This window comes from Passer montanus, unplaced genomic scaffold (assembly GCF_014805655.1).
Source record: "Passer montanus isolate IOZ18808 unplaced genomic scaffold, ASM1480565v1 scaffold121, whole genome shotgun sequence".
In the NCBI taxonomy this organism is placed as follows: Eukaryota; Metazoa; Chordata; class Aves; order Passeriformes; family Passeridae; genus Passer; species Passer montanus.
Genome location: NW_024358834.1, coordinates 785,211 through 804,813, shown reverse-complemented (window position 1 = coordinate 804,813; position 19,603 = coordinate 785,211). Strand labels below are relative to the sequence as shown.

General features: G+C 48.0%; 1 protein-coding gene across 2 annotated transcripts in view; it reads right to left on the bottom strand.

Annotated features, from left to right (window-relative positions):
* The window catches only part of KCTD15 (potassium channel tetramerization domain containing 15), a 43,969-nt gene that overhangs the window by 18,817 nt on the left and 5,549 nt on the right, over positions 1-19,603 (bottom strand). For both annotated transcript variants that reach the window (XM_039698151.1, XM_039698150.1), the window contains exon 2: positions 18,915-19,090. In XM_039698151.1, the coding sequence (XP_039554085.1) occupies positions 18,915-19,078 (164 nt within the window). In that variant the 5' untranslated portion in view covers positions 19,079-19,090. The remainder of the gene's footprint in view (positions 1-18,914; positions 19,091-19,603) is intronic.

Here is a 19,603-nt window from a genome sequence, read left to right as displayed (position 1 = left end):
AAGCAGAACTCTCTATCACAATATTGCACTAAAAGTATTAATTTAAGTAATTACATGATTAATATTTAACTGTTCAGTGATATTCTTGTCATTCATAATTTAGTTGTTTACATTTATTAAAAATTGATTTTGTAGACACTTTTTCTGCCCAATGTCAAATCAGCAGGGAACGCACATTTCAGCACACTGTCATTAAAACGTGTCTCCTTCCTCCTTCTGTGGGAGGACAGGGGAAGAAGGGAGAAATGCCTGTCTGTGGGTCCTGCAAACGTGGTGGGTCTGTGCTGCACCTGCTGCCCTCCCTGCTGCACCTGCCCGTGTGCCCTCCTGCCCTCAGTGCACACACAGCAACCTCTGCAGGGCTCCCTGTGCTCTAGGGCGGCTCTCAGCTGTGCTTGGCTTTTGGGCCCGGCTGTGGAGCTGGAGGAGGAGCAGGTGGCTGTGGGAAATGCCACAGAGAGGGAGAAGAGGGCTGTTCAGAGGTGGGACACTGAGCGTGACCTGAGACTGCCCTGCAGGACACAGCAGCCAAGCGTCCCCGGTGATGAGCAGAGTCCAGTCACTGCTGCTGAGCACAAACAGTGCTGCTTATCTCTCAAATATTTGCTCCAGGTGGGTAGGACAGATACTGCTATCTGCTTGGAAGAGAAAAAATGCCATGAATTGGAGCAGAGGTGCTTGACAGGCCTTACACTGTGCCTGGCACTGCTGCTCACATAGCTGTGTGTGTCAGGAGCTCCTTGTCCCGTCACAAGGCAGACACTGCTGGGAAGCACCATGGAAAGCCTCTCAGGGCTGTGCCAGCTCTCTGCTGGCACTGCCTCAGCCCAGCTGGAGCAGCACAGGCTGAGTGGGCAGTGGGCACTGCTGTCAGACCTCCCCAGCAGCGTTTTTCCTATTTCCATTATTTCTATCAAACTGTTTGGATTTGCTCACAAGTTCCCAGCAAAGCAAACCAGAATGGGGAGAGCACCTGCAGCTGCTTTCCCCAGGGAAAGCCTTAAACCACGCCGCCTGTGTGAAAAGCAGGCTGGGCTGGCCAGAGGAGGACAGGGGTAACCCAGCAGATGGGTGCCTTCTGCCTTCTGGCCTGGCATTAGTTAAGAGAGAGGTGGAAGGCACTGCCAGGACACAAGCTCCCTCATGCCCTGTGCAGTGAGAACATGGCTGAAAGTTACAGCTGGCTGCAGGAGGGTTTCTGATCCACCTCAGTTTAAAACTTCAGCTGCAGTTAGTGTGCCAGCTGTGTGGCTGTGGCACACCTTCCCTCCCTGCTCTCTGAGCAGTGATTTTAAGCCCTTCTGCAGCTGATGGAAGCCAGCACTGAGGAGAGGCAGGGGCTGCAGCAGGGTCAGTGCCCACCCAACCTGGCTGCCCCGTGCTGCAGAAACCCTGTGAGGCTGCACCCTGCAGTTTCCACTTCAGTCCCAGACATCTTCACCCCCTGGGCTGCTGCAGGTGCTGTGCCTGGCTTGCAGGGTGTTTTGGCTGGGGAGAATTTTAAGCATCTTTTGTTTGGACAGTGATGAGGAAAAGCTGTGTGTGTGAGAGCTTGAGTCTTAAACCTTGGGTATGAAGTGCTGCTGTGCAAACTGTGACATCCAGGCAGCCACGTGGGGCTGAAGGCACAGAGGGGTGCCCCAAAAGCAGCTTCTGGCAGCACCAGATCAGGTACCAGCTTCCAGCCCCAAGAGCAGCACAGGCATCATGCCCGTGGTGTCCACAGGTCCCCCACCACTCCATGTCCAGCCACCCTGACCCCAGCTCCTCCTCACACTCCCCCAGGGCTGGGGAAGCACCCACCCTTCAGCAAGGCAGTGCCAGAGTCCTGCAGGCATCACTCAGCCCCACACCTGCCACTCCTGATGACACAAGTGAGCTACCACCGATGTTCCAAACAAAACTGACCTGTGAGAACAAAACAGGGATACCAAAGCCTCAACCTTTAACAAGAGCATCAGGCAGTATGGTCCAACCTCAGCAGAAGGGGGAGGAGTGTGTTGGGTGGGCATGGCAAGCTTTGGTAGCTGAGGGGCTACAGGGGGGGCTGCTGTGAGGAGCTGCCAGGAGCTTCCTCTGGGTCTGGCAGAGCCAAGCCCTGGCAGCTCCAAAGACTGATGGACCTCTGGCCAAGGCTGGGCCAACCAGAAATGGTGCTAACACCTCTGTGATTACAGATTGAAGAAGGAGAAAAAAAGTTCCTGTACAGTTGTAATTGTGGTCAGAGAAGAGAGGGGTGAGAACATGTGAGGGAAACAACAATGGAGACACCAAGGTCAGTGGGGAAGGAGGGGCAGGAGGTGCTCCAGGGGCCAGAGCTGGGATTCCTCTGCAAGCCCTGGTGAGAGCATGGTCAGGCACCTGTGTCCTGCAGGCCATGGGGATCCATGGGGGATGCAGAGATCCAGCCCCAGCCCCTGGGGAGGTGCCCACACCACAGCAGTGCATCCCTGGAGGGGCTGTGCCCCACGGGAGCCCCAGGGGACAGAGAGGGCCCTGCTGCCAGGCTGGAGCAGCCTGTCCTTGGGGCACTGCAGCCCTGGAAAGAGCCCCACTCACAGCAGGTCTGGGGGGGGCTGTGTGCCCGTGGGAGGGACTCAGGCTGCAGCAGGTCACAGAGAGCTGCTGAGAGCCCCATGCACAGCAGGTCTGGGGGGCTGTGTGCCCGTGGGAGGGACTCAGGCTGCAGCAGGTCACAAGTTCCTGCAGAACACCCCTGTGGGAGGGACCCCAGGGCTCTGCAGGGGCAGAACCCCTCTCCCTGGGCAGCAGGGGAAGCTCTGGGGGATGAACTGACCAAAAGCGCCATTCCCTGTCTCCCAGTGTGCCACCAGGGGAGGGGACAGAGCTGGGAAGGAAGGGGGGCTGGGGGGAAGGATTTATTTTACTTCTCATTATCTTGCTCTGATTTTGTTAGAAATAAATCCAATTAATACCTCTAATTCCAGCCTGTTTTGCCTTTGATGGTTTCTCCTGAGTGATCTCTCGTGGTCTTTAACTCATGAACCTTCACTATATTTTCTGTCCCCTGTCCAGCTGTGGAGGGGGCAGAGAGCAGCTTTGGTGGTGCCTGGGGTCCAGCCAGGGTCAGTCACTACCAGGAGGTAATCACAAGGTAACATGTTTATCCATCTCCAACTCCTATGACTTCCTGCTCCTGCCTCCCAGCGCTGATCCCGGAATGCCACAGGAGTTTCTGAGCCATATGCTCCCTTTGCCATGCTTCTGCAGGATATTACACTCATTAACTATTGAGCACCTGAAGGAACTGCAGGATCTATTATCTGGATTTAATACTTCATATTTTGCTGTTCAGGCTACGATATCTATTTTTGTTACAGATCAGAGCTAGTCTATATAGTAACAACATGTATTTTTAAAAGTCAATAATCCATAAAGAACACTATAATCTACCATGCAGAATCATTCTTAGGAAGCTCTGGAAGGATTTTCTTTCTTCTTTCTATGCCACCACTAAAACAGTAAAATTAGGTATATAATGGATTTTGTAGTTAAAACAAAGCCATGGACAATTCTCTTTTCTGTTCACTGTTACTATCAATTAAAGTCCACTGGAGCAACAGGTAATAAAATCCACTGAAGTGGAAATCAGCTATTATTTTTGAAATACACAAAGCATTCACGGTAAGGATGAGAGATGCTTGTTGTTTACAGCCTATCTACACATTTAAGACACTTTAGCAGATGACTTTGATATATAACTTCCTGGGAATGTGTGTGTACTCATAGTTTGATGCACTACACTAATCTCTTAACTTGAGAAACAGTATCAACTCGACATAAACTGGCAGGTGAGTCAAGGGAGTGGAAACATTAATCCCAGGCAGAGAAGTTTGTGTCTTTTCCTGAATGAAAAAATTCTCTTGGTAGTCAAGAGCCACTCTGGCCCTGGAGCCTTCAGCCACACATCCCAACAGGGAGGAGGAGGAGGAGTGCTCAGACAATCATTCCCACAAACTCTCCATTCTCACCAGGTTTACAGGGGTATTCTTCACCTGCTGGTGGGATTGGGCCCATCAGCACTGGTCACTCATCCCCAGTTTCCCTCGTGTGCTGTGGGTGACCAACAGGAGCAGAGCAATGGGGCAGGACAAGCTCTTCCTCAGGCTGGTGACTCCAATTTGCCTTATTCAAGAGTTTGTCTACTTTAGTGTGTTGACAGCTATTAAAATACTTCACTAAACAAACATTTCTAGTACGTTCATTGCTGAATCACGAATCCTTTAATTTAATTTGGCACATGCCTACATCCACAGGCAAGGGAAGCAGACACACAGAGGACAGGGACCTTTTTCTACACACACATCAGCATCCCACCACCCCTGTCTAACTCATCAGTGATGAAAAGCATTTGCTGTGCTCAACAAGGCAAAAACCCTAACTTTCAAATACAGGTACAATGTGCATTTCTTCTCTACAAGTTCCCTACCTGCCACTGACATGGCTTGTTCATCTTTGGCAGCAGGGATGGGGACAAAGAGCCTCCCATGATTTATGATGCCAAAGCATCCAGCTGCCATGGTTTGGTCTGGCTGAGCTGCTCTGGATAACCTGCCCAGAACAGGGCTCTGAGCTGTCAGGAGTGAGCACCCAGCCCCAGCAGAGGCTGTGCAGGACAGGCAGCTCTGCCCCCGTTCCCAACAAACACTGACTCTGCCGAGAGTGACATCAGCAGCACGGCTGATGTGCATATTTTTAATAAAAGTCACCAAATAATGTGAGCCTTCAAAACACAGGATGTGCTCAGGGTAGGAGCTGAATATTGTTCTTTCAATGAAATACTCTGAGATCCAGCACCTACACAGAAGTTACTACACTGCAGGTAATATCCATCTACCTGGGAATCCCTCTCTTTATTTTAAATTGTGGACTTACTCTTGAAGTTAAAGAAGCATGTAAGCTGGATTTCTGGTGCTACTGATTTTTTCCAGTATAACATTCTGTTACATGCTATATATAGGCTATTTTCCTTCTCCGTGTGCCTTTTACTTCATTCTAATTGAACTTTTGCCTAAATAGTTGAGGAAGATTAAAAACATTAATGTAAATTTATATGGTATCCTCTACTATGCCATTGTTCCTACTGCTCTGATTTGAGGCCTGCGAGGATTCTGGGCCTCTCATGTTTTCTCAACACATAATTTACACTAAATATTGGTCATGAAAATAGAACAAAAGTTGTTTAATTTGAATCAAAATTCAAAAGTAGCATCTTAAGTTTTGCAAAGGTTTTCCAAAGGTCCCAATCCTGCAAGAACTGCATTGCAGCTCAAACTCAGTGGGAGTTGAAGGCACTCAAGAAAATTAAGTTGTTAATACCTGAGAAGATACAAATTTCAAATAAAATATTCCTGCCTGTACAAGTCTTTTCTTGCTATTCCTTTACCCATCCCTTTCCCCCAGCATGGTGCCCTGGTGAGAGCAGGGCTGCATCAAACACCAACTCTCTTGCTTCTCTTCTGTAACTTCTAGTGGAGGATAACTCAGCATTTCACTAAGATTTTCACTGTGACTAAATCTGGACTTACTTCCACTACCAGCAGCCCAGTACAGCTGGGCAGGCTGGGAGGTTGAGGACATGCAGACACTGGTTTTATTTTAATATAAATGGGCTAAATCCTGCTTGTTGAAGTCAAGAGTGAAACTCCCACTGAGACTCAGTGAAGGCAGGGAAAATTTCAAATGGAACTCATTTCCCTTTCAGGGTGTGAGTCTGGCCCTCCACATCTTTTGCATGTGTGGGTGCTGTGAAACCAGGACGGCTCAGCAGGAGAAAGAGGGATGCCACTGACTCAAGGGCTGACAGCTCTGACAGAGCACAAAGGGGGACACACTGCTCACACACACAGCTGCCACGTCCAGCCTGCTGGAGTCACAGACCTTCACTTCTAATCCCAGACAAAAAGAGAGCAGTGTTTTCCTGTGATTATCTCCTTTATTTCCAGATTCACAGGAAACAGTTCTGACAGCCAGGCTGCCCAGGACCCTGCAGCTCTGCATCACCTGGGCTGAGCAGGGACAGCCAGTGACCCACTGACCTGTGCTGCACTGGGACATCCCCAGTGCTAGGAACAGGAATGATTCCAGTCTCTCTGGGCACTGATAAATCAGTTTTCTGCTGTCAAGCAGCTGCCCCTGTGCTCGGACAGTTCCTTGCTCCACCAAACTGGTACAGCTCTCCTGCTGTTGACAATAATTTGGACATAACCCAGCCTGTCTTGCATTCTTGCTCCATTTGCTTTTCCTGCAGCCCATCCTTATGAACTCCACTGAGCTGAGGACAAAAAACTGCACCGATTTTGCCCAGTCCCAGCATGTAAAGCTGCTGCAGTACAGGGCTGCCCAGCTGCAGCACAGCTCACAGCCCCTGCCCTGGAGCAGACACTGCAGGAGCTCACAGGACACTGGCACTGCTCCTTTCTCTCCAGGCATCTGTGTGCTTGGGAAGCTGCATCCAGCTCTCTCTAGCTATACTTTGTTATCACACTTCAAATAATGTTTATTCTCTTGTTTATTCTAACTTTTGATTAAGATGTAACCAATGTATTTTTCCTGGCTGTTCATTTAAAGAAAGTGAAGACATCAAGAACAACTTGCTAAAAAGCTATTTTGAAGGGAAAACAATCCCCAAGGCCCACAGAGCCACACCAAGCAGGAAGATTTGTGTAATTTTTTGCTGGTGAGCCTGAGCCATTGGCAGATGAGCAGAAACAAAGAGGAATTTCCAGCAGGTTTTTCACTTCTGCAGGTGGAGAGCAGGGACAGACAGGAAGCAACACACCACCCCTACAGCCACGTTCCCAAAAACAGGAGCCCCTGTCTAGGGGCTGTAGAGGAGGAACCCCACCCAGGAAGGAGACAGCCATACACCTGCTGCACAGAGGACATCTCCCCTGCAAAATTAAACTTATCAAAAACTTTAAAATAATAAGTAAACTGTTCACTGTTGAGTTCTGATGAGCTACTGAAAGCTGAACCTGACTGTCTTATGTGACTGTAAGAGGTTCATTCCTAAATACAATACTCTGGTCATGGGTTGGATTCTGCTCCAGTGAAGTCAAGGCCAAACCATCCCCTGATTTAATTGGAAGCAGAAGCAGGCCCCCATTTTAACCCTCATGCCTGCAAACGGAGTACAACTGGATGTGAAACAAAGAAGAAATATGTTTGAAACTGGTATTAACTCTAAGCTCTATTATCCCCCCTCCATAAGACTAAAAAGCATTAATTGAATTTTTTTTTCTCATTCAACAGCAATCTGAAGTACTACTGGCCAAAATTCAGCCCTCACTCCCTCCAAGACAGCCCTGGCACAAGAAGAGGACCCAGTTTCTCCACTGTCATGCACTGGTTCCCATGGAGCTCCACTACCCCCATGTGCCCATGGAACTGCAGGTGGGTTTTGCAAGGGCAGAGCTCAGTCTGCCTTCCCCAGATGCCAAAGCTGCAGCCTTGGTGTGAAGTGCACTGGTACAAATCATTGGCCTAACGCAGTATGACACCAAAGAGGTTAAAGAGAGTCCCTGGTTTTCATTGTCCACCTTCTCAAGGGAGATTTGCTGCTGCCAAAGCGTCTCCAGGCCTAAATGGATTACCTGCAGCAGAGGCAGCAGCTGCACTCCATCAGGAGGGAGGGGAGACAGGGCCTGCCCTGTGCTCTGGGCTCCCTCAGTGCTTCAGCCTCCAGGTGCAAACCTCAGCTTCCAGAGCTCACCAGCTCTTCTGAGACCCTTCTGAGACCCTTTTGAGTCTGACCATGAGGAAAGGTGCAAATGCTGCACAGTAACTTCCCAGCAGCCACGTGCAGGACTCTCCCAGGTTTTGCAGCAATTTTGGCCTTTGAACACAGACCAACTGCAGCAGAGCCAATTCCACACAGGACAGGTGAACACCACATTGCCCTGCTCTGCCTCTGTGTGCTGGTGCCCAGCTCTGACAGACAGGCAGTCGTGGTGCCTGCACCAGGAAGGAACACAGTCAAGCACAAGGGTGGAGCTAAGAGCTGTCCTGCCTGGCCGAGCTTCAAGTGAGAGCAAGTCAGGTAAAAACAAACCCCTGTAAAGTTTTTACAGATGTCATTTCATTTTCAAGCATCAAAAGAATGAAGTACATGCTAATCACAGCAGCTGAGATGAAGGAGCAGGCAGTTTGGTGGACAGAGCATGGAGAAGTGAGTTTATGACTCTGGAGTTTAATTCCAGCTCTGCAGCTTCTCCCAGCTGTTAGTTCAGATTAGGAAAGCCACCAGCCTGGTGTCATTCTGTGTCAGTGGAGTTACAGCAGCCATGAGAGTGACTGACAATACCTGTCCCTGCCATCAGATCGTGCATTCAGTGTCAGGACAGCACAAGGGAACAAGCTGAGGTACTGCTTATCAATTTATTTCATTTCACATAACAAAAACTTTGAACAAAGTTCATGGGGATCACAGCAGCACAGGGCACAGCCTGCATCAGCTCCTGCCTGGCATCCTCCACACCAGCTTGTTACTCTGTGCTCCAGAGATCCAGCTTCCCTTCTGCTTTCACATTTGAATCCTGTGTTTGCACGCCTGCATATTTCTTCTATTTAAATATGCACTTTGTTCTTCAGGATTTCATTAACCCGTGAATAGATTAATTCGGATTTCAGTTATACAGCTACAAATGTAAAGGAACTCCTTCAAAAGCAGCAGAATCACATCTTTATGAAGGCCAGGAGAGGCTTGTGCATGCACCTGTAAGGGCAGGGCACCTTGTGCTCACCTGACTTTTGGTTTTACACCCTCAGCAGTCTTTGAGAGCGAGCACTGTGGGCACCCAGCAGAAGCAGCAGGGCTCAGGTTCTGGGAGCTCCTCAGCACACCAGCTCCAGCCCTGGTGTAACTCCACAGAGGACAAGGATTATTTTGGCCAGGTCTATGATTAGGCTCATTTTCTACAACAATAGGGCTTGTTTTCATTTAAGCTTACAGAAAAACTCTCATTGACTTCACTGGAAAAGAGATCTGGCCCAACAGACCAATATCCAAACCACCTCCATTTACTTCAGTGGAAGGAGGCAAGGAAGTAAAAAGGTCCAATGTATTTTTAAATCTTTAGATTTCACAAATGATCACAAGCATGTAGGTCACAATATGCACACAGAAAGACACCTACGACAACCACCAGTGGGATCATTAAAATAATTAAGTTAGGCCTAGAGACAAATTCATTTCATAACATGTTCCTTACAAAACAGATACCCCCTTGCTTCATAATCTAGGGAGTCTGTTTTATAAACTTCCTAAGCAGTTCATGAAATATCCCCCTAAGCAGACTAGGTCTACTTGCCATTGCAGGGTCTCTATAAATCAGAAGTTTCTGAATCAAAGACAAACAGCAGTGATGTGTGTTCAAAGCCAGCTGGGAAGGGGTGACGCCTCGGCAGCTCCAGCGGTGCCGTGGTGAGCTCTGACCTGGGGACACGATTTCCAGTGCAAAGCTGCTGAACCTGCCTCTTCACACAGCTCCTCTGCATGCACAGCACACCGAGCAGCAATCAATAAAGGAGATCCCCCTTTGTTTTAAGTGTAAAGATGCTGCATTTCATGGTACAGCATCTTTACTGTACTTAACACCACACTGCTGAGAGGAAAGAGCCTCCACTTGCAGCAACTGAAAGGAAGAGACAATTACTTCCACAGCATTCTGTGGAAGTGGTCTCTCAAAATACACTGCAATGCTAGTGCTTTCCCTCTTACCATCCTGAAACTGACTGCTGAAAAATACTTAAATTATGCTGCGGGTACCAAAGTGCCCTGTCAGGTAAGTGGTAAGCAGAAGTAGCAACAAAATAAATGACAAACCAAACTTGACCAAAAAGAAAGTGAGATAAACACAGAGTGCAAAATGAAAAAAAAAAAAAATTGAAATTTTGATATTCTTGTCTGCTGGCTTCTCTCTTTTTTTTTTTTTTTTAGTAAACCAGAGTAGCTTTCAACCTGTTGTAAGCAGGAAGGGTGGGAATTACTGATGTGGTTAAGTGTAACTCAGCTACAGCCATGTTATCATTGCAGAACATGAGAGGGAAGAGCAGAAAACAAGGCAAGGTCAGCTGGGGTTTGCACCAAGGGCACTGAACATGCATTTCCATGTTCATCTTTTGGACTGCCCTCAGCAGCCACAAGTGCCATCCCTCCTGCCCACAGCCTGGCTGCACCAGCTGCATGAATCCTGCCCTTCCTTCTCACTGGCTGAGGCAAGGAAGCTGCTGTCTGGGTAGGACTGTGCAACCCTCTCAAATTCAGGGGTTTTGAACCTGTGCCAGGCACAGCACCACAACATGGTATTTCTCTAAGTCATGCAAGTGTTGATTTGCTATCTGCTCCTCCACAGAAAGAGCTCAGTCTGCCCCTTCCTAGTCACTGTAACACCTACTTATGCCTCCACACAACCCAGGCTGCAAATGTAGAGAGAAAAAATAATTCCTGAAAAAATATTCATCAGAGACCAGCCAGGCAGTGCCTTCTTGAACACTTCAACTTTTCCAAGTAAACACACAAATAATTTGTTCATCAACAGGACCCAATCTCAGCACCCAACTGCAGTAAGGTTTGCACTCCAAAGGCTAAACTCTGCTTTTCTCTCCAGAGCCTCTGGGCAGCTCCCAGCCTGTGGCTGTGCTGGGCAGGGCAGTGGCTACCAGGGCCAGAAGGAGTAAACACCTTTGTGACAGCAGACAGCTCAGCTCTGCTCTGGCTCCCCACACGCCAGCTCACAGGAGATCCTGGAGAGGTGGACACAAACAGGACTAAAGAATCAGTTTGCATATAAATTCCTGCCTTCCCATCTCCCTAAATCAATGGGATGCAGGATTAGGATTACAGGGATTATTCTCCTTTACCACCAAAGCTACTGCTCCAGCTGTGCAACAGCAGAGGGAACATGTGGAAATCTGCTGCCAGTGTGCTCCATCCATGGCTGTGACAGACACTGCATCCAGGGCTTTGTCCAGCCAGTGACAGACACACAGGGCCCTTAACATCACCACTCCCAGCTGTAAATACATCCCTATTACAGAGTATTTTTATTTTCCATAGAGACCAAGCCATGTACTCCTCCTCTAGCACCTGGGACCAGTGCAGCTCAAGCTGCAGCAGCTCTGGTCAGTGCTCCCCCTGCTCAGGAGCTGTGCTGGACATCTCCAGGAGCTGTGCTGGATGTGCCCTGGAGCTGTGCTGGACCTGCTCAGGAGCTGTGCTGGACCTGCTCAGGAGCTGTGCTGGACCTGCTCAGGAGCTGTGCTGGACCTGCTCAGGAGCTGTGCTGGACCTGCCCTGGAGCTGTGCTGGACATGCCCTGGAGCTGTGCTGGATGTGCCCTGAAGCTGAGCTGGACCTGCCCTGGAGCTGTGCTGGATGTGCCCTGGAGCTGTGCTGGATGTGTCCAAGCAGCAACACACAGTGCTGTAGGACACAACGCCTGCAGGAACAAACACTTCACACCTTTCCCAGAGCTGCAAGGATTTGTGTGACCTTGGCCATGTAGCACCTGTAATGAGCTGGCTCTGCAGATGGGGACAGACAGGTTCAGCTTACACCCTGATAAAGCAGACTGGCAAAGGGAGACCCTTTGCTTGCTCCAGCTCCAGCTTTGATAAGTACAACATCCACAGGCAGACTGGGGATGAGAATGAGAAGGGGGAAAGGCCCTCCTCTGGGTTTTTATCTTATGGGCTCTGCTGGTCCAAGTTCCCTTAGAAACCAGAGAGATATCTGCTCAACGACCAGGTAAGAAAAACTCCAAAGATTTATCTCTGAATCTCCAGTGCATGATATGAATCCAAAAGGTATGTTAATCTCTGTAAGAATTCATATGTTAATTCAGAAAAAGCACTGCACATAACCAAAACCTCTGGGTTTTGGCTCCTTTCCTTGTTCTCATCTGCAGCATCCACCCAGCTGCCTGGCAGAGGGCAGAGCCCCGGGGAGCCTGGCAGGCTCACCCCTCGCTGCAGAGCTGCCACGCTGGGCTGGCATGGCAGAACCTGCCCCCCAGAGCACTCCCAAAGCAGGGCAAACACTCGCTCCTGCCTCTTCAGGTGCTCTGCCTAAAAGTCTGTGCATGGGTTAAGTTGACAATAGCGATTAAAATTAATGAGCTCTGTGCTGCAGCTGACATGCAGGCACGTGCTGCAGCTCTGCTGGAACGCGGGGTGCAGGACCTGCTCTGGAGCTCCTTGGGCTCCCAGCTGGGACTGCCAGGGTCACCCCACAGGCAGGGCACTGCACACTGGCCTGGGGGACAGAGGGGCCTCACAGAGGCTGAAATGTGCCCCTGTGCCTGGAAAGGCTGTGGGGGTGAGGAGGGACTGGAGAGGGACCGGACACGGCACAGCTGCTGGGTGGGTGAGCAGCACAGGGTGACAGTGGCACAGAGACCTGGGACAGCTGAGGGAGGATGGAAGGACTGCAGGGCACAGAGACCTGGGGACAGCTGAGGGAGGATGGAAGGGACTGCAGGGCACAGAGGGACCTGGGACACCTGAGCGAGGATGGAAGGGACAGCAGGGCACAGAGGGACCTGGGACAGCTGAGGGAGTGGAAGGGACTGCAGGGCACAGAGGGACCCGGATCACCTGAGGGAGGACGGAAGGGACAGCAGGGCACAGAGACCTGGGACACCTGAGCGAGGATGGAAGGGGCAGCAGGGCACAGAGGGGCCTGGGACAGCTGAGGGAGGAGGGCAGGGACTGCCGGGCACACAGAGACCTGGGCCAGCTGAGGGAGGATGGAAGGGACTGCAGGGCACAGAGACCTGGGGACACCTGAGCGAGGATGGAAGGGGCAGCAGGGCACAGAGGGGCCTGGGACAGCTGAGGGAGGAGGGCAGGGACTGCCGGGCACACAGAGACCTGGGCCAGCTGAGGGAGGATGGAAGGGACTGCAGGGCACAGAGACCTGGGGACACCTGAGCGAGGATGGAAGGGGCAGCAGGGCACAGAGGGGCCTGGGACAGCTGAGGGAGGAGGGCAGGGACTGCCGGGCACACAGAGACCTGGGCCAGCTGAGGGAGGATGGAAGGGACTGCAGGGCTGCAGCAGCACGGGGCTGTCCCAGAGAGCCAGCACTGCTCCAGTGGGGATCCTCCCTCAGCTGTGCTCTGCTCTCACAGCCACCAACACTCCCTGCTCAGGAACACATCTGGCCTTCACCCCACTTAACCTGTCTAGAGCAGAGGCCTTGTTTAATCACTGATTTACACCCTAACTGCCAGCATGGGGTAAGTGACAAAATTTGCTAATTGGACATTGTCTTCAGGCAATAACCTCAATAATACACAGATTTGATGGAAAATTAGCAAATAAATTATTGTAAGAGTGACAGTGAATACATGAGTAAGATATATGAGATGTTCTCAGCTCTGCTAAATCCAGAGAATTATATATCCTAAATATATCCAAATTAAAAATTGCCCTGCTCCCTCCCAAGAAGTGCAGAGTGGGGCCCAGCACGGAGCCCTTCATGTGAAGGATGACGTGGGAAATCTGCCCAGCAGATCTCAGGAGGTGTGTCTGAGAGTGAAAGCACTGCATCCAGCTGAGCAGGGTCAGTAACTGTGTTCCATCAGGGGAAACAGAGGGGTCCTCACACCTGGAGCAGAGAATTCCCCTGAACTCAGTCCAGAGCGGGGGGAGAAGCAGCTCTCAGGTGTCAGTGCTGAGCTCCAGCAAGCACAGAGGTGGGTGGAGGTGCTGGAGGAAAAGGCAGGTGAATTAAACCCCAAAGACACCCAGAGAGTAGCTGCAGTCAGGTCACGGGGTAGGAGAGCTTGTCTAAGGGGGTCAGAAGAATGACAATGTGTTTGACAAGAAACATCCAGAGCAGACCCATGCTTTAGGGGACTCCTTTGTAAATCACCAAAAAGTTCCATGGGTTTAGAGGAAAGTGAGGAAGGGATATGACTGGAAAATCACTATCTTGTAGAGAGGTCATTAGTTCCTGAACCAAATAATAAAACCTGTGCTGGCTGTCCTTAGAGGGCCCAGCTCCAGAGATGGGGTGGCAGAGCCCAGTGCCCAGGGAAGGGCTGCACTGCTCAGCTGCCCTGGCCATTTAAATTTATCATGTTGCTATTTTCATTGTAATGTTATGTTTTCTTAATCCACTGAGTCAATTAAGAGCAATTTTCTGTTAAGTTGGATTGTTCTTAAGTTTCTTTAGGGTCAGGTCTAATTCTTATTCATTTTAAGATTTCATGTTTTATTCCATTTTTGTTAAGATAAATTTTTTATTCAGCGTCAGTAATGTTATTTTTAAGTATTCTTAAGCATATTTTGGTAATATATATAATATACACTCTATATTTGTACAAGTATTTTAACAAGTATGCCCTTGATGTTTAAATATGTTAATCTAAGTCCAATTTGAAGAAAGTTTAAATGAAGTTGAAATTTAAATGAATGATGTGGCCCATAAAATAAATAAATAAATGGTAAATTCACTGAGAAACTAGAAAGGGTATAAAAAGTGTATTCTGGTTTTAGGAGCTCCACCCCATAAAATAAATAAATAAATGGTAAATTTACTGAGAAACTAGTATTCTGGTTTTAGGAGCTCCATCCTGCCAGGGGGAAAGGCTGGGAGCAGAGCTCCCAAACCCCCAGGGGAGGCTCTCTGGGCTCTCTGCACCCTCACTGCTCCCACCTGGACAGTGGCACTGCCACAGAAATCATTCCTCTCCCCTTTGTTGTAACGCCACAGAAAACATCAGCTTTGATAGCACATGGAAGTGTCCTGAACAGAGGGTTATACACAAACTGTTCAAGAATGGAAGGTAAATAGATTTGCCTCGTACAGCAGCACAGCTCAGGGAGAGCTCACAGCAATTCCCTGAGATAAAAACACTGCTCAGGACTGTGAAAAGGACAGGCTTCTGACACACACACAAAAAAAAACATCTTCTGCTTTCTAAATTCAAAGTGGTATCAAAATTTCCAGTGAAATCAAGAAGCTGGGGCCTGCTGTGGTCTACAGGGATTTGGAGCTTCCACGTCTTTTCTGCTTGAAGTCAATGAGATGTCTGCCAGAGTTCAGTGGGATGAGACTGGGGGATCTGGCAATGCCTTTGGGTGTTCCTGGCTGCACCTGACGAGCTTGAACTTTTGGTGCAGGCTTGTTTTCTAAATGGAAAAACTGTCTCACTCCGTTGGATAAATACAATTTGCAACTCATTCTGTGGATGTGCTAGAGGTTTTGCAGCCTTTACAATCTGTCATATAAATCCACATTCAAGTGTCAAAGTGTGAAGGGGCTGCTTTAGAGGTCCTCTGGGTGAAAACAGGAATGAAATTTCCAGAGCAAATGCTACGAAGATGAATAATTTCTTTACCTAGCCAATTATTATAGAAAAAAGGTGCTGATGGTAAGGGTCACCAGAATTCAACAGAGTTTTTTGGTTTGGTTGGTTTGTTTTTGGGTTTTTTTGTTTGTTTTTTTTCCCCTGCAATTCAGTACTACAAGAATTGGGAGTTTAAGTAGGAGAATTTGCAGAAAACAAACTGCCTGAAATTGAGCCTCAGATCCAGGTAAGACATCAACCTCCTTGTACCTTCAAAGCTTGTCAACTTCAATGACAATTTTGGGTATGCATAGAAAGTGGCCCCAAGTAGGTGCAGGATATGGGAATAATAATATTATTTGTGACGTAATTTCTGAGACCAGCATCATTATACTGTTGTTGATCACATTTTATGTTTCTCATTTCCCTTGCCTTTCACTCTCTGAAAGGCCAGTTTTTTTTCTTGTGTGTGTTTTAATTCAAAAAGCCAACTGAAAGGTGTGCAAGAGTAGTGGGTGAGTGTGAGTGGTTCAGAAACCCCCTTTGACAGTGGCTGTTGAACCCTCTCCTCCTTGGTCACACCAGTTGTGCCTGCTCAATCTTCTCCTCTTAAGAGAATTTATGTGGGCAATAAAAATTTCCGGGAAAGAGAACATCTACCCCCTTTAATGCCTAATCTGGCACCCTTTACTTATGCAAATTTCATCAATGGACAAATGCCCTGATCACAGGGCTGCACTAATACAAACAACATCAAAGACTGGGTCAAAGCTGCTCTGAAGCAACTCCTGGATCTCTGAAATGCAAGGTCTGGCCTCTGGCTTCACATTAACAGCATTCACCAAGCCCAGTGAGATTTCCCCCGTGTGGTCCTTCCCTCCCAGGGGTGGCAGAGCAAAGTCCCTGCTCTGATCAGCACCTCCCTGCCAGGTGTCACCTGTGTCACAGCAGCAGCTCCTCCCTCTCACTGAAGTCAGCAGGGACTGAGTTTGCTCAGGACCTCCTCAAAATACTGAGGAAGTTTTCAAACACGACCTGGTGATTTATTTTTCCCACCCGTATGTGATGTTTCTGTGCATGCACACCTGTTTATACACATGCTCACAATCCACGTGTCCTTAAAAATCCAAGTACAGTACATGCTAAGAAGCCTACAAGCTGGGAGCTCTTTGGGATCTGGGAGCACAGAGAAAGCAATAGAAATTGTAAAACACACAAAAAGGAAGTTTATTCTCACAGTTTTCAATTTCAGCGAGCACAAACTATTTTACGTGACTGCAGCTAAGATTTAGCAAAGCATTTCAGCATATGCTTATATCTTTTGCTGAAATACAATCTACAGATTTTTGTGATTTCTTGGATTTGAAGCTTTTAAACTCACACTCAAACCAAGAGTTTGACACGCTGAGCAAACCAAGCCAGAAAGCTCTGCTGGAGCAGCGTGCCCGTGCCTCTCCGTGTGGCCATAGATGTTACACCTCTGGCAGAAGCTCTGGCATCATTTCCAGGTATTTTGCTCAGAAGAGCTTTCTCCCTCCTCCTGCCCCCTGAGAGACCTGGGAATCCTCTCCTGCCCCAGCACAGCAATGCCAGCCTGTGCCCCATGGGAGATCCACACCAGGGCAGGGAGCAGCACCAGGAGCTCCAACCATCCCCGTGAGGAAACTGCAGGTATTTTGCCTCAGCCAGGAATGCCAGCAGGCCAGACTCAGTGAGGGGCTTACAACTAATTCTACTATGCAGCACTGCAGAAAAAACCAACATTAAAAAAAAAAAGATAATAAATTAAGATACAGCCTTCACCCAGTTTCATAATGTATCAAGCAGTATGTCCTACTTGGGCTGCTGGTGAAGGTTTATCTTTTGCTACAAAAATGATGTCATCTATAGGTTTCATGTTGGAAGCTCTCACTGCAGTGAGAACTGAAGTTTGAGCAGCTGAAAAAGCATTCAAACCTCATGAATTAACATAGCAATATAAACAAAAGAGAGTACACAGCAAAACATCAGGCAGCAAGAAAGCTCTGGTCAGTTTTGTGCTTTCAAAATCTGAAGAAATATGCTTTTGTTACTTATCACACAGAAAAAAAGAGAATTTTGGTTCAGTACAGTATTCTCTTGAAATAAAATCTGAATTTATGTATATTCTCCCAAAGCTTCTATAACTGAAGCTTTTATTAAGTAAGTTTGATGTGGGGCATATATTAAAAATAGCAGCAATATTTTAAAATGTGGAAACAGATGTGTCACTCTATTACAACTGCTGAATCTTCACTGTATTTTTTAATACCGCAAAACATTTGTATGCTTCTCTATTATAAATCTCTCTTCACTAAACAGATTTCTTTATGATTAAAGTAGTACTACAAAAACATTATTAAACAGACACCGTCCAAAAAAATCATATTGTTTTGGTCTGATCATAAAATATAGGTATTTTAATAATTGGGCTTTTTTCCATAGAGACTTTCAGCAGCTCCCTTTCCTTGGAATGAAATCCCAGCCATATGCTTTATGATACTAGAGGCATTTCAAGGTGTCTCCATAAATGTCATTTATTGCTGGGGAACTTGCCAAATCTGCAAAACCCCTTAGTTCTTTTAAAAGAAAAATGTTCAGATGCAACTAGCACTTTACACTGGTTGTCATACCAAAAAAGAAAAAAAAAATCTCTCATGGAATACTGACCATGCAGGTAGCAAAACCTGTGGCAACAAAATCCGGGCTTTGGCTTGCTTTGGAGCCAAGAGTGCAGTGGGCACTGCACTCACACTCAGCCTCTGGAGCTCACCCTGAGCTGCCTCAGTGGTAAAAACTGCACTGGTTTAGTGGCCATAACTCTAAGTCCACATCAGGCACCTCTCAGTGTCCTGCCCACCCTCTCAGAGCAGTGCCCTGCACTCTGCCCAGCATCCCCCAGCTCCTGGTGCCCAGCACCCTGCAGAGACCCCGTGTCATACACAAACTTAACCTCACGCCACAGCTATTCCTAACCAGGCAGATCTGGAGTCTATCCTGAGATAACGCTGGCCAGATGGACATAAATCCTGCCAGACATGTCACCAACCTGCCCAGCACAAGGCACTGCACAGAAACTCACAGGAATTTCCTCCAGCCTGTGGCTGCAGCAGCCGGAGCGGGTCAGCCAGGCACTGCCCAGAGCCCTGACTGCTGAGGCTCACAGCTACCACTGAGCTCAGATTCTGGCTGGCCAAGAAGCATCCATGAGTCCCACAGGAGCAGAACCATTCTTCCTCCTCGCGGAAGAAAAAACCAATTTTTCCCCCAAACCTGAAAGAAACAAGTTTCCTTGTATAGCTGGAAATAATCTAGGGCAGCACACCAACAGGTGCTTCAACGTATCAGCAGAGCGCGGAAGATGTTGAGAGAGAAAATGAATAGACTCTCTAAATAATATATAAATTGTACAGGCCTTTTTTTCTGCAGAACCCCAGTGAAGTTACTGTATAAATCAGAAAGTGAATTATTCATAAGCAGTGAATATATAACAAATGGCACTTGGCACTGAAACGCTCCTCACAGGTGCAGGCAGGGAGCAGCAGCAGGCGGCGAGCTGCCAGCGCCAGGTCTCACCTGGAGTCTGGGTACTTGGTCAGGGTAGCCAGGCTGCTGGTGTACATGTGTCCTCCTACATCGATGTGCACGGGAGCGTTGGACTTGGTGAGTTGAGCTGGGAGAGGAATTCCTTGAGCAGCCAGAGGAGAAACCGGGGAGCGTGTCAGAGACAGACGGGACATGCTTCTTCCCTCCTGCAGCGGGGAGGCAAAAAGAACAGTTTCTCTTAAATGTAGCAGTGTGTTACCTTCCTCTCCAGTGTGATCACAGATCTAATCAGATCGGTTTTGCATCTGCCTGATCGCATATTCAGCTAACAAATTATTGCCACCACTGTAATTAAGTGTATTTGCATCATTTTCTTCTAAGTACCAGAGGGGAAGAGAAAGATGCTTATTAGCAATAAGAAATCAAGAAAAAAATTTTCAAGGTGTCAGCCTCAAGGGGCATAAAACAAACTGCAAAATTCTAATTAAAGGTCGTGGGCTTATGTGTTAGATGTGAAATATCCCCTGACAAACGAATAACCAATTTGTGAATTGGGATTCAGGGGGTTTTTGCAAGTTTGTCTCAGTAACAAGACACCTCGAAATTAGTGACTTCCTCAGTACCTAAGGCATTTAGTTTATACATCTAGTAAATTTCACTTCCAACTAAGATCAATTTTCTGGCTTATTTTCAATAATTGTGAAATAAATGGATAATTT